Source organism: Cnephaeus nilssonii (assembly GCF_951640355.1).
Source record: "Cnephaeus nilssonii genome assembly, chromosome: 10".
In the NCBI taxonomy this organism is placed as follows: Eukaryota; Metazoa; Chordata; class Mammalia; order Chiroptera; family Vespertilionidae; genus Cnephaeus; species Cnephaeus nilssonii.
Window position 1 is genome coordinate 1239489 of NC_137081.1, and position 18909 is coordinate 1258397.

Here is an 18909-nt window from a genome sequence, read left to right on the forward strand (position 1 = left end):
GTTCTTCATGGACAAGTGAGCAAAATGACAACAGAAAATTTTATACCCATTTGTCAAAGCTATATAGTATTGCTTTACGTTCTACAAAGAAAACATTTCATGTTCGATATCCAAATAGTAGAAAATCCTGATGTTAGTCAAAAGTATATTTTCATAACGGAACTCCTTCCGATGTTAACGACAGCTCAGCTCTGTTTTATGTAAAGGGTGAGACATAGGCCTTCTTGATCGATGATGGCATTTTCTTCTGAGTTTCCCCAAACAATTAGCACACCTTGTAGACAAACTAAGCTTAGTTGTACCCCAACTGGCAATAAGATCGGAATCTTCTGGAGGTATCTGGTCTCCTGTTTTCCTCTCTGACGTGGGTACCGAGAATCTTCTTCAGATTGTGGTGGATACGTTTAGAGCCTTCGGTCAGCTTCTGGCTTTGACCGGCGTCATTGACCCGGGGGCGTCCCGTTCCAGGGGGACGTACGTTATTCTTGCGAGTGATAGAAGGAAGAAATGTTTGAGATGGCATTTTCCCAAAGGATCCCGTGGGTAAGTCGTGAAAATACCGGGGGAAATGTTGCCTGATTTTATACTCGTAGATTAATTTCCTTGAATTTGCATCGTCTACGTTGAGAGCGTACAGGTCGCCTAATGTCATTTCCTGGTGGGTGTCTGTGCAACGCGGAGGCGTCTTCGACTTTTCAGAATTACGTTGGTGGATGCTAGGCAAAACCCCCGCTCTGTTTTGTTTTAACGCCAACCCGGTACCAGGAATGAAGAGCCCTGGTTCTTCCTGCTTCGACAGACGGGCGACCTCTGAGTTTGGAACGGAGTGATGGCCGCGCCCATTCACGGCTGTGTCTTTCCAGAGCAAAGGGTTGTATATGACTTGTCCATCAACGGGGCATGCGTTGCACTTGTGGAATAACCAGCTGTCAATACATTTCCTGTGGAACTTTAAAAAAAGGTTATGAGTTAACTGGGGGTATAATGATCTTGCTTATAATGTATACTGGAGGCCCGGTGCACGAATTCGTGCACATTGAAAGGAAATTAATTAGAAGAAATATTTTAGAGGCTGGGGAGGGACTGCGGGAGGTTGGCTCCAGGGCGTGTCGGGCCAGTCTCACCCAGTCCAGATTGGCCAGACCCCAGCAGCAAGCTAACCTACTGGTCAGAGCATCTGCTCCCTGGTGGTCAGTGCACGTCATAGCAATTAATCGGACAGTCGACCTCTGGGTCGGACACTTAGCATATTAGGCTTTTATACATATAGATTACCTATGCAAATTTTCCTGTTTCATTACGGAGTCACTACTAAAACTAGCAAAAATGAAAGGTAATTATAACTTATCAAGTTTTATGAAAATATGTTGAAGAGGTTCTCTTAAGAATGTAATTGGTTCTGGGTTATACGTTTCTTGAAAACAAAACAGAAAACCATGATAAATGTGGCATGGCTTATAGTATTATTATAGGTATATTTTATTTTCATAAAGTATAATATACCTATATTATTATGTCCATCTTCAATATTGAAATGGAAAGCCTACTATGGGTATTATTTTTGTAATTTTGTTTAAGACTGCTTATCCAAGCCACTAATTTTACTGTTCCTAATGAATGAAAATGATTAAATAACAAAAAAGTCATAACCAACAAGAGTTGACTGTTGGTCTCATGATGGTAAGATATAAAATACATCACATTCTTGGGACGAAAAACTATCAGACATCTTAAGTAAGGGTGACTCTATGGCTATACATGTCTGTTTACGGAAACAATTTCATTCACCAGTTTGTACGTCTTACTGCCTTCCCCTTTCTCAGCCGCTCCTCTCTGGCAGCCATCAGTCTGTCCTCCGTGTCTGAGCGCGTTTCTGTATTGGCAGCTGCGGAACAGTCCGGGGATCAAAGTCCCGCGCAGAGAACACAGCCCCCGTGCTGTAACCACCGTGGCGGTGCCAGGCCGGCCCGGGAATACTGCGGTGATGACTGTCTAACCTCCGCGCTGCACCCGAAACTAACGCGAGATCATACTGAACGCAAACTGAAAACTAAAACAACTGAAAACTAAACTAAAACAAGTTTATTTCAGGAAAAACCTGGTTACCAAGTACTCTGTGATCAAGCAGCATTAGACTCTGATTCTAGTGCGTTCATCTGAAATGATAATTAACTCTGTCAAATGAGGCATCTCTACTTCATCCAAAGAATCATAAAAACACATTAAAAAGTTAGTATCCTGACCCGGCCAGGCGTGGCTCAGGGGTTGAGCATCGACCCAGGAACCAGGAGGTCACGGTTTGATTCCCAGTCTGGGCAAAAGCCCAGGTTGTGGGCTCGACCCCCAAGGTGTGTGTGTGTGTGTGGTGGGGGGGTGTGCAGGAGGCAGCCGATCCATGATTTTCTCTCATCATTGATGTTTCTATCTCCTTCTCCCTTCCTCTCTGAAACCAACAAAATATACATATAAAATTTAGTATTCTGTAAGCCTTTCCTTTTGACAGATAACTACAGTGGATACAAGAATCTAACTTAAAGGGCCAGTCTCTCTTTCCTGGACAGTCCGCACAGAAGGGAGCCCTGACCAAGAGGAACCCACTCTGGGGGCACAGCGGCCTTTTCCATGGTCTCTGCTCCTCCACAGACACCGTTCGGTTTGACATCTGCACATCGTTCGACCACAGGGAGAAAGGAGAGACTTTTGAGGTCCCTTCACTTGGGAAAGCCGGCCGCAGGGAGAGCGGGAGAGGCCGGGGGGACCCACCTTGTGGGCGCAGGGGAGCAGCCTGGCGTACTGGCCGGGGCGGAAGGCCTGCAGGCAGAGGCGGCACTGGAGGCCGGGGGCCAGCAGCTTGCTGTTCTTCGTGACCATCAGCAGGGGCAGCGCCCGCACCGCGTGCTTCGGCGTGTGCGCCTGGCTGGAGGAGGAGCGGAGACGTGAGGGCTGGCCCGTGACTCCCGATGGGGAGCAGCCACAGCCCGGGGAGCGACCCCCACGGCAGGAATGCCCACCAGCACCCCGCTTTCTTGGACGGAAGAGAGAAGTCGCAGACGGTACACAGTTCAACAAAGTCTAGTGTCTCGGTCAAGGAGGATCCAGCTTTCACATCAGCTTCACCGAGAATAAAGTTCAGGCCCAGCCGGTTTGGCATCGACCTAGGAACCAGGAGGTCAGGGTTCGAGTCCCAGTCAGGGCACAGGCGCGGGTTGTGGGCTTGATCCCCAGTGGGTGGTGTGCGGGAGGCAGCCAAGCCATGATTCCCTCTCATCATGGATGCTTCTATGTCTCTCTCCCTCTCCCTGCCTCTCTCTCTAAAAGAAATCAATAAAAACATATTTTTAAAAAAGAATGAAATTTAGTCATTTCAATTTAAAATACTAACCTGCAAACCAGAGCAGAATTTTGATGAGAATCATACAAATTATTCGGGTCTGAGCCAACACTTAGGCTTTTGTTTGTTTTGTTAGGAAAATACAACTTAATTGACTCTGTCTGGTGGGCAGCAGGGGCTCCCTGGCCACGTTAGAGGTCCCGCCTGTGACAGCCCGCAGGTCACAGTGTGTGTACGAGGCCCGCCCTGCCCGGGGGCGCTGACCGCTCGGCATTGCCAGCCGCGTGGCTGTGACCGGGAAGGACCACGCCCGTTGGCACCCAGAGTCACAGCCAACGGCGCTGAGGGTCAGGCCTCCCTCCATTCAGAGCCGTGGGGACGCACTTCCAGCGTCTCCGTGGGAACAGCCATGCCTCCTGCTCTGCAGAAGCACCCGGCGCTGCGGGCACCGCCCTGACCCACGCCGCCCGAGCCCAGTGAGGAGGCCCCGGCACGTTTCCATCAGCTCAGTGTCTTCTAGCTCTGGAGGCTCCCTGCTGGTGCGGCCCCGCTCTGTCTACAGCGTCCTTCTGCCTCGAGTGCTCGCTGGCCTCCCCCACAGACCTCCCGCGCCCTTCGCCGTACAGTTCCTCATCCCCTCGCCAGGGCCCTCTGTCTAGGCTCATGTCGTACCTACACGCATGAAGAGCCGTGGTCCCCACAGTGCCCACAGGGCCTGGGCTGAATGTCCCCTGGGTTATGCATATCTATAATAATAAAAGCATAATATGCTAATTAGACCGGACGTCCTTCCAGACGTTCTTCCGGACGACCTTCCGGATGAAGCTGGGGCTGGGAAGGAAGCCCGGGTCCCAGGTGCCTGAGGGAAGCCGGTGCCGGCAGCCGGGGGAAGGAAGGCCTACTCTCGCACAAAGTTCGTGCATCGGGCCTCTGGTATATATAGACATTTTGTTTGATTAATTCACTGAAATTATTTTTTAAAAAGTATTCAATTTTATCCCACCCTTTAAAAACGATCTTTTGTATATATTTACAATGTAGCTAGTAGGTTAATGAAAACCAGCAACTTGGATTTCTGTGATAGGTAAGGGGTATGGCACAAGGTCTGGAGGCCGGACCACTGGAGCACGGGCCGTCTGTGTTCTAATCACAGCCCATCGCTCGCTCTCTCCCTGCAGGGGCGGGGCGGGGGGAGACCTCCTTCCCGTGGGGCCAATCACGTCAAAGCAGATCTCAAATCCCCGGTGGTGTCCTTTTCTTCTTCTTTAAACCACTTTAAGATTTACTTATCTTAACCTTTATTGTTGAAAGTATTACATGTGCCCCTTTTCCCCATGGACCCCTCTAGCCCACACCCACCCTCCCCCAGGCCTCCCCCACCCCATTGTCTGTGTCCATGGGCCGTGCATACGTGCACACAAGGTCTTTGGCTGATCTCTTCTCACCCTCCCCACCTTCCCTTGGATTCATCAGTCTGTTCCATGGTTTTGTGTCTCTGGATCTATTTTGTTCATCAGTTCATTTTGTTCATTAGATGCCACATGTGAGCGGGATCGTGGGATACTGGTCTTTCTCTGCCTGGCTTATTTCACGCAGCATGATGCTCTCCAGGCCCCTCCCTGCTGTCTCACAGGGTGAGAGGTCCCTCTTTTTACTGCTGCTCAGTCCTCCCTGGTGTAGATGCACCCCAGCTTTCTTATCCACTCGTCTGCTGTTTCCAGATCCTGGCTATTACTGGTATAAATGGCGCTGCTATGAACGTGGGTGTGCACACACGATGTGCCAGTTTTAATTTTACATTTATTAAGATGATCGTTTAATTACTGTACCATTTCCCCAGGACCTAGTACCACCTCTGGTAGAATTAATAATAATTACAGACGACGTGATTGCAGTACTTGCTGTGTGCGTTAACTCCCTTCAGACTCGCAGAATTCCTGCGCGGCTGGCTCTAGAATCACCCCCAGAGCAAAGTGGAAGAAACGGCGGCAGGAGAGGTGGTGTCACTGCCCACAGGCAGCCAGCCGGCCTGGCTGCACGGGGCCTGGGTTTAAGCCGTCTGACCCCAGGCCTCGCTCCCACCTGCTACGCAACGTCCCCTGGCCTGTAATGAGGACTCGATATGGGTTTATCGGATAAAGGACTGACTGAAACGTGTCAAACTCAGACATCATATAAGGACCCCACGTCCTACACGAAACTCCACGGAGAAGCTCACCCTGGCTTTTCTTGAAGATGTGGTGTCTGTTCTTCTACATCATTTTTAACATCTCTGTATTTTTCAGTTTCACCTGGTCTTTTTTCTAGTGATTTCCATCTTTGATTTCTCTTCTGTAATAGAGAAAACATACATGTTCCTTGGCAAATCACACTTTTACTTTGTGAATTAAAGTTCACAGGCTGCATATCAGGAACTTAACATGAGAACTCGGTCTGCAGTGTCAGATCCTTTTAAAGATGCACGGTCGGGTTTGATGCGCTCCTGACGACTGAGGTACAAGGCGGCCACGTTGGCTATTGTGTTGGATTTTAAAATCACAAATGTACGTACTGATTGCCTTGCACATCCCTATGGGAAAGAGCTCTCCAAAACGTAAGGTCTTTGCTGTCTATTTAATCTCATTCCACTTTACCCCAGAGGGCTGTCGCGTCCTCTTGTTCTCAGATGTGCTTTATGGCGTTTCCAATAGGACCGACTGGGGGGGCGGAGGCCGGGGGGGGGGGGGACGGGGGACACTCACCTCCCGGAAAGTGAACGCGTGGGCGCGGTGGCAGCAGCTGTCGAAACAGGCCTGGCACAGGTGGTACTCCTCGCACTGGGCGCACCTGGACACGCGCGCGCGCAAGGGAAACCCCGTTACTTGGATGGTTTGGGGTGAAGAATTCTGGTCAAAATGTCCCTGCACAGATGCGACGAGGCCCGGCTTAATGCCCCACCTGGTGTTAGCTTCCTATTGCCACGGTAACAAGCGCCAGCACATGCAGCAGCCTGCGCAGTGCCGCTCATCAGTTACTGTTCTGTGAGCGAGAAGCCTGCCTGCGTCTCCGTGGGCTGCAGTCAAGGGCCCAGGAGGATGCATTTCCTTTTGGACCAGAGCGCTGTCCTGTCCGTCCACCTTCCCGGGCCGCCCGCCTTCCTGTTCCTCCTGTGACCCCCCCCCCCCCCCCGTCACCTTCAGGGAAAGCGGACAGCACCTCCCTGCCTTCCTTCCCGCTCACGTGCCCCCCTCCTCTGTGTCCCCTCGTCCCCTCTGAGAGCCCAGGGGGCGCAGGAGAATGAAGGGCCGGGAGCGAGGGGGAGACGGCTCCCCAGCAGGGCTCTGAGCGTGGGAATTGGTCCAGGACAATCAGCAAAGCCGCGTCCAGGACCCCAAGGCGGGGACCACTCAGCATCCCACTCTAGACGGCGTGCAGAGCCCTGCCCTCGGGTGAGGGAAGAGGAGGAGACAGGTGGCGTTCGGAGGCCCTGGCTCCCCAACGCCCCAGTCTGGAAACCCTCACCACAAGCCCATCGGTCAAGGAAAACACTCCGTTGGGCGGGGAGGAGGGCGGCGGCCAGGTGCCTCCACGCTCAGCCCCGCAGTGAAGAGGGGACTCTGCTCCCCGGCTCCCGCGGACACTCACTTGTAACACGGCCCCTCGATGGGGCACTGCTTGCAGCTGTTGCAGGGGATCCCCAGCTGCCTGTCCAGGCGCTCCTTCTCCGCCACGGTCACGAGTTTGCTCGCGTTTTTGAATTCCTCCAAAATCAGGTTTAACGGTGCAAAGTCCTCCCTGCACAGCGGACATTTCAACATAGACGTGCTTGCCGCTGCATTCTGGTAATTGGCCAAGATCTTCATGCATTTTATGTGCACGTTATTGCCACAACCAAACCTGAGGGGAGGAAAGCTGGGTTACCATCCGTGCACACGAGTTACGTAGGTGCGTATAGAGACAGTGTTCTCCGCTGCCGCCTTATTTCCCACAGAAACAGACCCCGAGTTTCTAGCTGTAACTCGTTTGCTTACATCACCGCCCACTCTGTCTTCTCTTGTCCGGCTCATCTGTCGTCTTTAACTCACTCCATCAGAATTCCAAGCTAACTCCCCCCATTCAATGAAATGGTGGTAAAAAATGTTGCAGCATGAAAATATTTTCCATTTGTAAAGGGAGAATGCACATAGTATTAACAAAAAGGAACATTATAACAATAATGATTACTTTTAAAAAATATATATTTTTAATTGATTTCAGAGAGGGTGGGAGAGTGAGAGAGATAGAAACATCCATGATGAGAGAGCACCAGTGATCGGCTGCCTCCTGCTCGCCCCTCGCTGGGGATCGAGCCCGCAGCCTGGGGATCGAGCCTGAGCTCCTGGCTCCCAGGGCGATGCTCACCACTGAGCACCCCGCCGGGCCTGCTCACTTTTTAAACAAAAAGCAGCGGAGAGCAGTTGCCACCTTCTTTTTCTGGAAACCCCGGGAAACGTCCCTGGAGAAACAGGGTTTTGGAAGTGGTGAAAACTACCCGTGGATACCATCTTGGCAAATAATCAGGAGGGGGAAAAAGAATGAAAAAAAGTTCAATAGCAAATGGTTGTCCACATTTTCCAAATCCAACTGCCTTCAAGAATAGTTGACAATGATACTTAATAAACCTTTGTGTGAAATTCTGAATTATTTAGGTTTACAAACAGAGCTCTGAAAAACAGATTTTTTTAAAATCATTTTAAGTAAACTAATTTTTACTTTTGGAAAACTCCCTGTAACTACTCTACACCATGGCATTTATTCATGTGTTAAAGGAAAATGTCAAGAATATTCCACTTTAACAAACTTAAAGTGAAAAGAGTAGATTAGGTTTCAATCTTTACCCTTTATCATGTCGCCCAGAAACATTCAGAGGAAGAACGGGACCTCTCACAGCATACAGACTGGGAGACGAGAGAAGCCAACGACACACAACCGTTCAAATGGGTCCTGTTTGCCGCCCAGCATGTCCTCTCGCAGTCAGTCTCACACACACACACGCACACACTCATACACACACACACATGCACACACACGCACACGCACCACACACACACTCATATACACACACACACACGCACACACACACTCACAGTCACACACACTCACACTCATACACACACACACACACTCACACACACACGCACACACACACACACACATGCACACACGACATGAGACTTCCTCCCTAAGTTCCGGACGGAAGACGTCACCTGCAGAAGGTGACGGGAAGCTTCTTCTCCAGCAGCACCTCCTGGCAGATGGAGCAGACGTCCTCGGGGCCGATCTCCTTCTGCTTCGCGCACCCGTCGCCTTCCGTGTGTGCATGGGGGCCACTGGCTGGTTTTGGGGGAGAGGGCAAGCGGTCCACCCCCCGGAGCAGGTCATCGATCTCTCCTTCCACCAGGCCTAACTGCAGAGCATCTAGTGAAAACCCCCCCCACCCCAGTGTTAAAACTCAGCAGCAACAGGGGAGCGTCACCCACGGAACAACCGGTGCTGAAAGTCAGCATTCTCTCTCCCGTGTCAGAAAGACAGTTGGGGTTGTTATTACACTCACCTTTACCGCGTTTTTGTATTCTTTTCAGAGTCAAATGGTCAGAAAATGTGCGAGCCACGTCCAGCGTGGCTTAGGGTTCAGGATCTGGAGAAGGGCCGCGTGCAAATGACAGAGACGTGACAGGTAATAATAATTTGGAAATTGGAGGGCCAGGCGGAGAGTCCAAGGCAAGAGGAAGGACTTCACTGGTGCCCAGGCCTTGCCAGCCTTTTATTCAGTCTTGGAGACACATCTAGCCCTTAGTCAGGCAGGCAATCCCGGTAACAGACCGACAATCTTAAAGGCCAGTAACTATTAGTAAAGATTTACTCTGAGACTATTTGGTCAGGAAATTGCTTGAGCCACCATTGTCTCGACTAAACAATCGGTGCATCGCTCTGGCCCTTGCCAGGGCTCAAGGTTCACCAGCGTTCCGGGCTCCGTGTTTACACTTCTCTGATCGGGAAGACAATGGGTAGCTTCCAGCAAGAAAAGACTGATTTATGAAAAGAATGGACATTGCCTCACGTTTCTTACTAAACAGAGCCCGTGCAACTAGTGCATTTTAAGGGTTTGGGATTAATTGTATGATTATAATTTGTTAACTTCAACATAGTTTTTATAAAAGCACATACAACTTACATTCATGATTCCTTGGAAGCTTGAATTTTTTCAACAAGATCCTAAGATTTACAAGTAGAAAAACAAAATAACACATTTATTTCTGATATAACCTCAAAAATGATTTCATTTCAATTTTAGAGTAGGAATGGCATTGTAGAATTCATACTACTGAATGTATAGGACAAACTTAAAACCCTCACCAGCTTTCTGTTATGAAAGCAGTTACATTTGTGTTTTAAAAGAAGCATATGTGAAAAAAGTATGATAAATGGAAACGAAAGACATTTACAGTAAAGACATTTGCCGGATGGCATCCAGGTATTTCTTCATGACGTCAAGTCCTTCACAGAGAGGCTAGTGAGGAAAGCGGGGATTCCCAGGACTACCTTTAACTTCCCCAAACGTCTCCTACTCCCAGAAATGGAGTAATTTTCTGGAGAGATTACCAAATGACTTTTCCTACATAAGCCAGTTACATTAAAATGGAATATGGCCCTAACCGGTTTGGCTCAGTGGATAGAGCGTCGGCCTGTGGACTGAAGCGTCCCAGGTTCGATTCCGGTCAAGGGCATGTACCTTGGTTGCGGGCACATCCCCAGTAGGGGGGGTGTGCAGGAGGCAGCTGATCGATGTTTCTCTCTCATCGATGTTTCTAACTCTCTCTCCCTCTCCCTTCCTCTCTGTAAAAAATCAATAAAATATATTAAAAAACTAAAGTTATAAAATGGGATATGATTATTTTTTAAAAGTGGGTAATATATATTAAATTTGTGCTGAATACATATTAAGTATATTTCTGTATATTAAATACTTGTATTATATTTCCATCCAGTTTATAGTTAATATAGAGTAAAACATGAGTTACATTACATAAGTAACAGAAAAGAATGCCCTTGCCCCGAGGAGGCTGGCAGAAAGTAAAAATGGGAAAAAAGATATTTTAATGATAATAATAAAAGCAAACAGCAAGTTTTGAAAGGACCATATTTTATATCCTTACGCTAATTAGAGCAAATAACTTGTTAGTAGATGCTCAGTAAAAACTGATCAAAACAAAAATTTGGTAAATAAAAGCATTAGGAATAACAGATATTACACTGTTTTTTTAACCTATAAACAAAGGCATTAGAAATATGAGATACACACTATTTTCTTACCATCTTGTTGATTTTTTTCTCTCAATATAAATCACAAATTTTCTATAATAATATAATGAATGACTTTTTGATATAAGTATAGTAGATAAACAAAATGAATTGAATTAAACTAAATGCAACTTTATTACTTTATTTCTGGAATTCCCTTACAAATAAATTCTGACATTAGAGGAAAAATTTCAGATTTGATAGAAGAATCTCCAGTTAAGTCCTACTTCTATCTTGAAAGACACAGTCAAATGCTTATTGGAAAGGAAAACAATAAATTAAAAAACATGTACTCTACCAAAACACATAGTTATCAACGACGTGAGTGAACAGGGAGTCCTTTCCTGTCTTATAGATTTCATATTTGTATGTAATGAGAAACATTGATTTTTATTAAAAACTAGAGGCCTGGTGCACAAAATTCGTGCACCCTCTCCAATCCAGGATCCCTCTCGCAATCCGGGACCGCTGGCTCCTAACTGCTTTCCTGCCTGCCTGCCTGATCACCCCTAACCACCTCTGCCTGCCAGCCTGATGCCCCTAACTGCCCTCTCCTGCAGGCCTGATCACCCTCTGACTGCTCCACCCTGCTGGCCTGATCGCCACTAACCACCTCTGCCTTGGCCCCCGCCACCGTGGCTTTGTCCAGAAGGACGTCGGGAAATGTCTGGTCTAATTAGCATATTACCCTTTTATTAGTATAGATATTAACATTCAAAACATGTAGAGGTGACAGTATTTTTTAACTTAAATCGTACTTAAGCATGAAATAAAACACCCTAAAGTGTATATTGATGAGCTGTGACCATTTGCCTTTACGTTTTCCCAACACCGGATTTCTCTAATCCTGCAGGCTCACACCCGAGGAAGGAAACACGTGAGGCCGTGCGCGCTGCTCCTTCTGGAAGGCGTCACTGCTGTCACTCACCAGCATATGTGCTTGCAGAGCTCCGCCCCCTTCTGAAACGCGGGGCAGTTACAGGTGTGCGGGTTTCCCAGGAAAACCTTAAAGGAAAAGCGCACGTTTTAAAGCTCCAGGCGGTTTTTAGTTAAAGCAACACGAACACATCATGAGATTAAAAGAGGTTTGAGGAGGCAATCCAGTTTCCGTGACTGGAAGGCTGCATCTCGGCTGCAGGGACCCCTTCCTTCTTGATACCTGTCTCATTTTTCACTCCCATAATCCTTTGCCTTTGCCAAGGTCAACGACCTGCAAGATCAACACAGACTGTTTTTAAATGGCCTAATCTAGGGCAAGTGAAAAGAAGGCTAATCTTAAAAGCTTAAAAGTCTCTCTCTATTCTACCTTGCAGTGAAGCTAAAGACCTTTTTAAGATTTTGGATTTTTGTTTGGTGAGTTAATTTAATTTAGTTTTGTTCACCTCGCCCATCGTGGCTGAGCACATTGAACGCAGAGTGGTAAGCAGCACAGTGATGGGCGGACTCTGCCCTCGGCAGGTCAAAGCACAAACCACCCAAACGCCCCGGGCCACGCCCGCTGGGAGGGTGTGCCGGCCGGTATCGGATGGTGAGAGCAGGATATGCGAATATTTGAAACATCGTGGACTTTCAGCAAAACCAAAAGGAACTTTTATCCACTAGGACCCTTCCAGGGCGCCATCATGTACATCCTTTTTTAGGGTCTTATCAGCTTGAGAGTGGCTAATGGGTCCAGGAAACAGGTTTCGGTATTTAGCCGCGATAGCGGTTTGCAGGCAGAGGGCAGCTTTCCATGTCAGTTGCGGGGCTAGTGCGGGCTAAGGACGCCTCTAACCCTCACCCTAACCCTCACCCTAATCCTAACCCTAACCCTAACCCTAACCCTAACCCTAACCCTAACCCTCACCCTAACCCTCACCCTAACCCTCACCCTAACCCTCACCCTAACCCGTACCCTAACCCTAACCCTAACCCAACCCTAACCCTCACCCTCACCCTCACCCTCACCCTCACCCTCACCCTCACCCTCACCCAACCCTCACCCTAACCCTAACCCTCACTCTAACCCTCACCCTCACCCTCACCCTCACCCTCACCCTCACCCTCACCCAACCCTCACCCAACCCTCACCCTCACCCTCACCCTCACCCTCACCCTCACCCAACCCTCACCCTAACCCTAACCCTCACTCTAACCCTCACCCTCACCCTCACCCTCACCCTCACCCTCACCCAACCCTCACCCAACCCTCACCCTCACCCTCACCCTCACCCTCACCCAACCCTCACCCTAACCCTAACCCTAACCCTCACTCTAACCCTCACCCTCACCCTCACCCTCACCCTAACCCTCCCAACCCCCGTCTTCCAACCACAGGCCTCCTCCCCAGCCCAAGGTCAGAGCCATCCTCTCCCCGTGGGCTGCCTTCTGGAGTCCCACCCCAGAGGGAACCTTGTCTCAGCAACAGGTCCCTGTGCAGCGCGCACCCCTAGGGGCTGAGCCCAGATGGCCTTAGGGACTGGAGGGGCTGGTGGGGCAGAGGGGGGAAGGTGGGGGCAGGGGCAGGGCAGAGGGGGCAGGTGGGGCAGGGGCGGGGTTAGAGGGGGCAGGGGCGGGGCAGAGGGGGCAGGGGTGGGGCAGAGGGGGCAGGGGCGGGGTTAGAGGGGCAGGGGTGGGGCAGGTGGGTCAGGGGCGGGGTTAGAGGGGGCAGGGGCGGGGTTAGAGGGAGCAGGGGCGGGGCAGGTGGGACAGGGGCGGGGCAGGGGCGGCAGGGGCGGGGTTAGAGGGGGCAGGGGCGGGGCAGGGGCGGCAGGGGCGGGGTTAGAGGGGGCAGGGGCGGGGCAGAGGGGGCAGAGGGGTCAGGGGCGGGGTTAGAGGGGGCAGGGGCGGGGCTAGAGGGGGCAGAGGGGGCCGGCGGGGCAGGGGCGGGGCAGAGGGAGCAGGGGCGGGGTTAGAGGGGTCAGGGCGGGGCCGGGGGGCAGGGGCGGGGTGTGGCTGGGGATCCGGGGCGGAGCCGGGGGCCCGGCGGGCGGCGGGGCGGCGGCCGTTACTCGGAAGTCGCGGAAGGCGGGCTCCTCCTCGCGCAGCAGGAAGCCGGTGGGGCCGCTCTCCCGCAGCAGGAAGATGCTGCCGCCCAGCGCCCGGTCCTGCGCGCGGCTCAGCCGGCGGCTCAGGTGTCTGCGCCGCGGAGCGGCCTTGGCGGAGCCTCCGCGCTGCATCGCCCGGCGCGGCCGTCCGCGGGCCCCGGCGGCCCCACCCCGGCGCCGCTGTTGTCCTGGGGACGGGTGGGGACCGCGGCGCCGGTTGCCTTGGTGACGGGTGGGGACCGCGGCGCTTGTTGTCCTGGGGACGGGTGGGGACCGCGCCGCCGGTTGCCTTGGTGACGGGTGGGGACCGCGGCGCCGGTTGCCTTGGTGACGGGTGGGGACCGCGCCGCCGGTTGCCTTGGTGACGGGTGGGGACCGCGGCGCCGGTTGCCTTGGTGACGGCGTGGGGACCGCGGCGTCCCGGCGTGCCTTGCGCCGAGCGGAGGCGGGGACCGGAGCGGGCGGGTGAGGACGCCGCCGCCCGCGCTCCTTCCCCGGCGCCCGGACCCTGACCCGGCCCCGGTCCCGGGAGGGTCCTAAGGCCGCCGGCGGGTCGGGGGCCGGGCCGGAGGCTGTCAGTCTCCGCGGGGCCCCGGGCCGGGCCTTGGCTGTGTGGGGACCGGCGCGCCGCCCGGCCTGGGCTCCGGGTGCGGAGAAGATGCCGAGTCGTCGTCGGTGTCGGAACCGAGGCCCTTGCGGCGTCGGCAGGTGCCGCTGGCCTGTCCCCAGCCCGCGAGGGGCCTGCGGGGTCCGATCCAATGGGCCCAGCGCACCACCGAGCCGCCCGCGGCCGCGGTCAGAGGGCGGCGTCCACGCCCCCACCCTCCCGGGGACGGGCCTGTGGACCCGGTTCTGCCCCTCCCCTCCGGCTGGACCACGTTCCCCCGCCCCGGACCCGGACCCGCCCCGGGGGCTCTTCCCGCAGAAGCCCGCCCGGGCCCTAAGGAACCCCCACTCCGGCCCTGGGGGCCCCGCCCCTCTGGGCTCCAGACCACCTAATGGGTTTATAATGGAACCACTTTGGCCTCTGCTCCTCCTCCGGGGGCCCTAACGCAGCATCTGACCCAGGAAGCAAGATCCTGAAATGTGGGGTGGGGCCGGGAGGGGGGTCCCTACATTGCCTGAGGGGTCAGGAGGTGTTGGGGAGGGAGGCGGGTGGAATGTGTTGACTCTGCCTCTAAGATGACAGATCCCCGTGTAAGGAATAGGATTGTCAACCTTGGTACCAACCTTGTCCCAGAACTTGAAACCGTCCCTGACTTGGTCTCTGGCTCCAGGGGAGCCGGTGATGAGGATGAGCCAAGCAAAGAAGCCGGATCCCTGGGATCTCTACAATGGAAACCAGGAACAGCCACTGGGTGGTGTCAGGATGGAGGACACCTGTCCCATCCTCTCCTGGGAGGAAGTCACAGCAGGAGGGGGAGATGCCCGAAGGCCACGGAACGGAAGGAGGTGCTGGAAGTGGCGGCCTTCGCCTGAGCTATCCAGGTAAACACCACGCCATCCCAGGTCTGACTCAGAACAGCCAACATACGTGCGGCCAGACCCCCAACGTCACCATCATGTTAATGGTGCTGGATGGTAAAGTCAGACATTATCACTAGGAAAAACTCACACTGAAGCCAAAAGGAATTGTACACTGAACTCCTGTAGTTTGTTTATTAAGGACTTATAATTTTAAAAATGCAAAATAAATTAGTGACAGCCTACACCTTCTAAATAACAAGATGAATGAGGTTTTAGAACGAAGACACTTTATTCAACAACCATTCACTCTCCATATATGTGTGTGTGTATCTAGCTATCCATCCATATATACAACATATATACTTACATACACACACACTTATATATAAGTATATATACACACATATATATTTCCATATGTATTTTATCTCCATATACATTATCTTCTATACTAATAAAAGGGTAATATGCTAATTAGACCACACGTCTTCTGGACATCTTCCAGACATCCTACCGGACAAAGCCGCAGCGGATCGGCGGCTGTGAGGCCCGGGGCTCTGGCCTCGTACCCGTGGCCACTGGCAGTGGCAGCAGCAGCAGAGGGGTGATGGGGGCGGCGCCTTCCCCTGATCTGCCCTGTCTCCTCCCGCAGAGGGAGCGTGCCTAGGCCGTCAGTAGGATATCTCCTGAGGGCTCCCAGACTGTGAGAGGGGGCAGGCCAGGCTGAGGGACGACCCCTCCCCCACAGTGCATGAATTTTTGTGCCCCGGGCCTCTAGTATAGAATATATAGTTACTTAAGAATGACCTTGAAGACAGCTTTAAAAAAAATATTAAATGGGAGAAAAAAAGGGGACATATGTAATACTTTCAACAATAAAGATTAAGAACAACAATAGTAAATAACTGGTAAAACAGTTGTGTTTTACTTAATGTAATTAGATAATGATACACTGTGTGTAAGTGATAAACAGCATTTTCGGAAAGGTTATTTGTTTAAGACGCCATAGTCATTGTGTAAATGGAATATAGGCTCATAAGTTCCATTTGGGGGGACGATGAAAGCAGCTTTCCCAAAAGTTAACAAGAGAAAGCACCGATTGCTAGACAGAGCTCCCGTCTCCTGTAAGACATTTGTTTTGGGAGCTGTCAGCTAAGACTTCAAAAACATTTTTAAAGCCAGGTGACTATCCCACATGCTTGTTTCATTTCTTAAGAATGTGTTACTGGGGAAACATTTTGCAAATATTTAATTGGGGAATTAAATTCTCCTTTGAATTCACTATGTTCCCCTCCAAATTACATTTTGAAACATATTGCCTTGGGGAAGAGAAAAGGGGTTAGTAGTAGAAGCAAGTCAAATATAAACTTTAAATTTATAAGGTTTGTTTTAGCCCCTTTAGCAATACCGTTTGGTCAGGAAAGACAGGAAGTAATACGTTAGGATTGCTCCACATGGAGATGGGAAAGACTGGGCCTGGAGTACTAGACCTTGGGATTGTGTGGAAGCCAGTGCCCCGAGGAGGTGGGAGGAGGAGTGACAGGCGTCCGTCCAAGGAAGAAGCCAGCTGCCAGTCTCAACATGGCGTGCGTGCTGGGGTGTTGGTGGAGTATGTGGAGGGAGGGACTGGCCCACTGAGATGGGTTTGGGAAGTCGGGGAACACCTGGGGCGGGAGTGAACTCCCCGGGGAGGAGTCTGGTGGCAGTTGGGCCGCAGGAGCACGTGGCGGCGGCCCCAGCCTTCCTGGGCGGGAGGCAAAGGCAAGTCCCCGGCCTGGGCTCCGGCCGCAGGAGGACCACGCCCCCGCCCCGCCTCGCCCTAGGGGCCCAGGGACTTCGGAGCTGCCGACCAGTGGACAGACAGCTTACACGTGCATGATTAAATCATGCACTGGGCTTCTAGTAATTTATAATATTCAAGGGGACTCATTGGAAAGGGCTCCCCGAGTGTGACATAGATGGTGGGAGGGGAGTGTGGGTGGGTTGGGGTACCAGACGAGGTGGGGTCCTCTTCCCCACTGGGTGCTGGGTGGGCTTCCTACAAAATCCCGAGGAAAAGAACTTGCTGAGACGCACAGGGGAGAGGGAGTGGCTTCTATGTGCGCTGAGTTCCACCCAGGGTTTCCCAGTCCCGTTTCCCGGGGCCTTCCCGTCCCAGGAGCAGCGCAGCTGGGTCCCGTGGAGCTGAAACAGCGCCAGCGACCCGAGTTTCCTTTCCCTGCCGGAGCTGGGTCCCGGCCAGCGTCAGGCCAGCTGCAGCCCATGAGCCCGCTGTGTGTGGGGTCTGCATGGCCGTGGGCCCCGCAGGAGAAGGCCAGGAAGCAGGAGCGAGAGAGCCCGCAGGCCCGGAGTCCCGGGCAGCCGGCCAAGAGGAACCCAGAGAGGCCAAGAGAGGGCCTTCCTCGTGCAGGGAAGTCAGTACCCGATCTTCATGCCCTGGCGGTGGCCACGCCCATCCTGGCCAATGACCTGTTCCCAGGTGTGACTGACAGACAAGTGCCTTCCCTCTGTCACCCCAACTCCACGGGGCGTGTCTGTGCCCTCTGTCAGTCCCCGCCCCCCAGTGTTTTGCAGAGAACATGCCTTTAATGTCTGCCCCCCGTTGCTATTTTCCTGTTATTGATAACTAGTTAGTCACAACTGTACCCTTTTTGCATGTATCTGTCCAGCTTTCCCAATACACTTATTGAAGAGGCCGTCTTGACTCCATTGTACGCTCTTCCCTCCTTTGTCAAATATTAATGGAGCGTAATGGCTTGGGTTGGTCTCTGGGTTCTCTGTTCTGTTCCATTGGTCTACGTTGCCAGTACAGGCTGTTTTGATTGTGGCTTTGTAGTAGAACTTGAAATCTGGTGTTGTGATTCCTCTAAATTTGATTCTCTTCCTCAAAATTGCTGCAGCTGCTCGGGCCTTTTTTTGGTTCCATATAAATTTTTGGAGTATTTGTTCTAGCTCTGTGAAATATGCCATTAGTATTTTAATAGGGATTGCATTGAACGTGTAGATTGCCTTGGGTAGTATGGACATTTTAATGATGTTGATTCTACTGATCCATGAACACAGCATATTCTCCCACTTGTTTATGTCTTCCTCTATCTCTTCCACAGCCACTTTTAATCTAATTTATAGAACTTGGTGAGGGGTTATTATTTGAGACCCAATGTAGCGTCTGCTTTCAAGTAATTTCTTACTAAGTTGGCCCCAATGCCATATTGTCTTTTGGCATGTATTTATGACATCCGCACCGCGTGTATGTGTGTGTGTGTGAGATTTAGTCTACAGGTTCAGTGGGAAAAACGTAGAAATGTGCATTCCGTGGCGTCCTGGGAACTTTCATTCCACTAGGTGTCAGCGTCGCACTGTGGACAGCTGGGTGAACATTAAGCCATTGCTTGTTCCTGAACATGCTTCTGTGGATCTTTCCCAGGACAGTGCTGGGAAATGCGGATCTAATAATGTAATCATCTCGTGCGTTACAGTAATCACCGCCTGCCCAGACGCTCACTTTTATGTGACCTGTTCAAGCCAGTGCCAGCGCTTGCAGGAGGGAAGCTAATCTACACCCAGGGACCAGACAAAGCAAACGGGTGCGCAGGAATGCAGTTAGGAGGTGTTTCCTGCGTCTGTGCTTTGGGTTTTCAGTCAGCGGCTTTCTTCTTCAACAGGTTCTGAAAGAAATGTGGACGTTCGAGAAGATCAAAGCGTAACGTTTCCCCTTTCTGTTATCTACTCTGTACATACGCCCGAGAGGATGTGAGCAATGGC

General features: G+C 51.7%; 1 protein-coding gene across 1 annotated transcript; it reads right to left on the minus strand.

The window, feature by feature from the left end:
- Positions 1 to 292: 292 nt before the first annotated feature.
- Positions 293 to 13809, minus strand: ZSWIM2 (zinc finger SWIM-type containing 2; the record flags this gene model as incomplete). The annotated part of the gene is made up of 9 exons (XM_079783088.1): positions 293 to 949; positions 2764 to 2917; positions 5550 to 5662; positions 6073 to 6157; positions 6956 to 7207; positions 8557 to 8767; positions 9525 to 9565; positions 11580 to 11656; positions 13642 to 13809. 9 exons carry the CDS (start codon positions 13807 to 13809, stop codon positions 293 to 295), a joined length of 1758 nt encoding a protein of 585 aa, XP_079639214.1.
- Positions 13810 to 18909: the final 5100 nt, after the last annotated feature.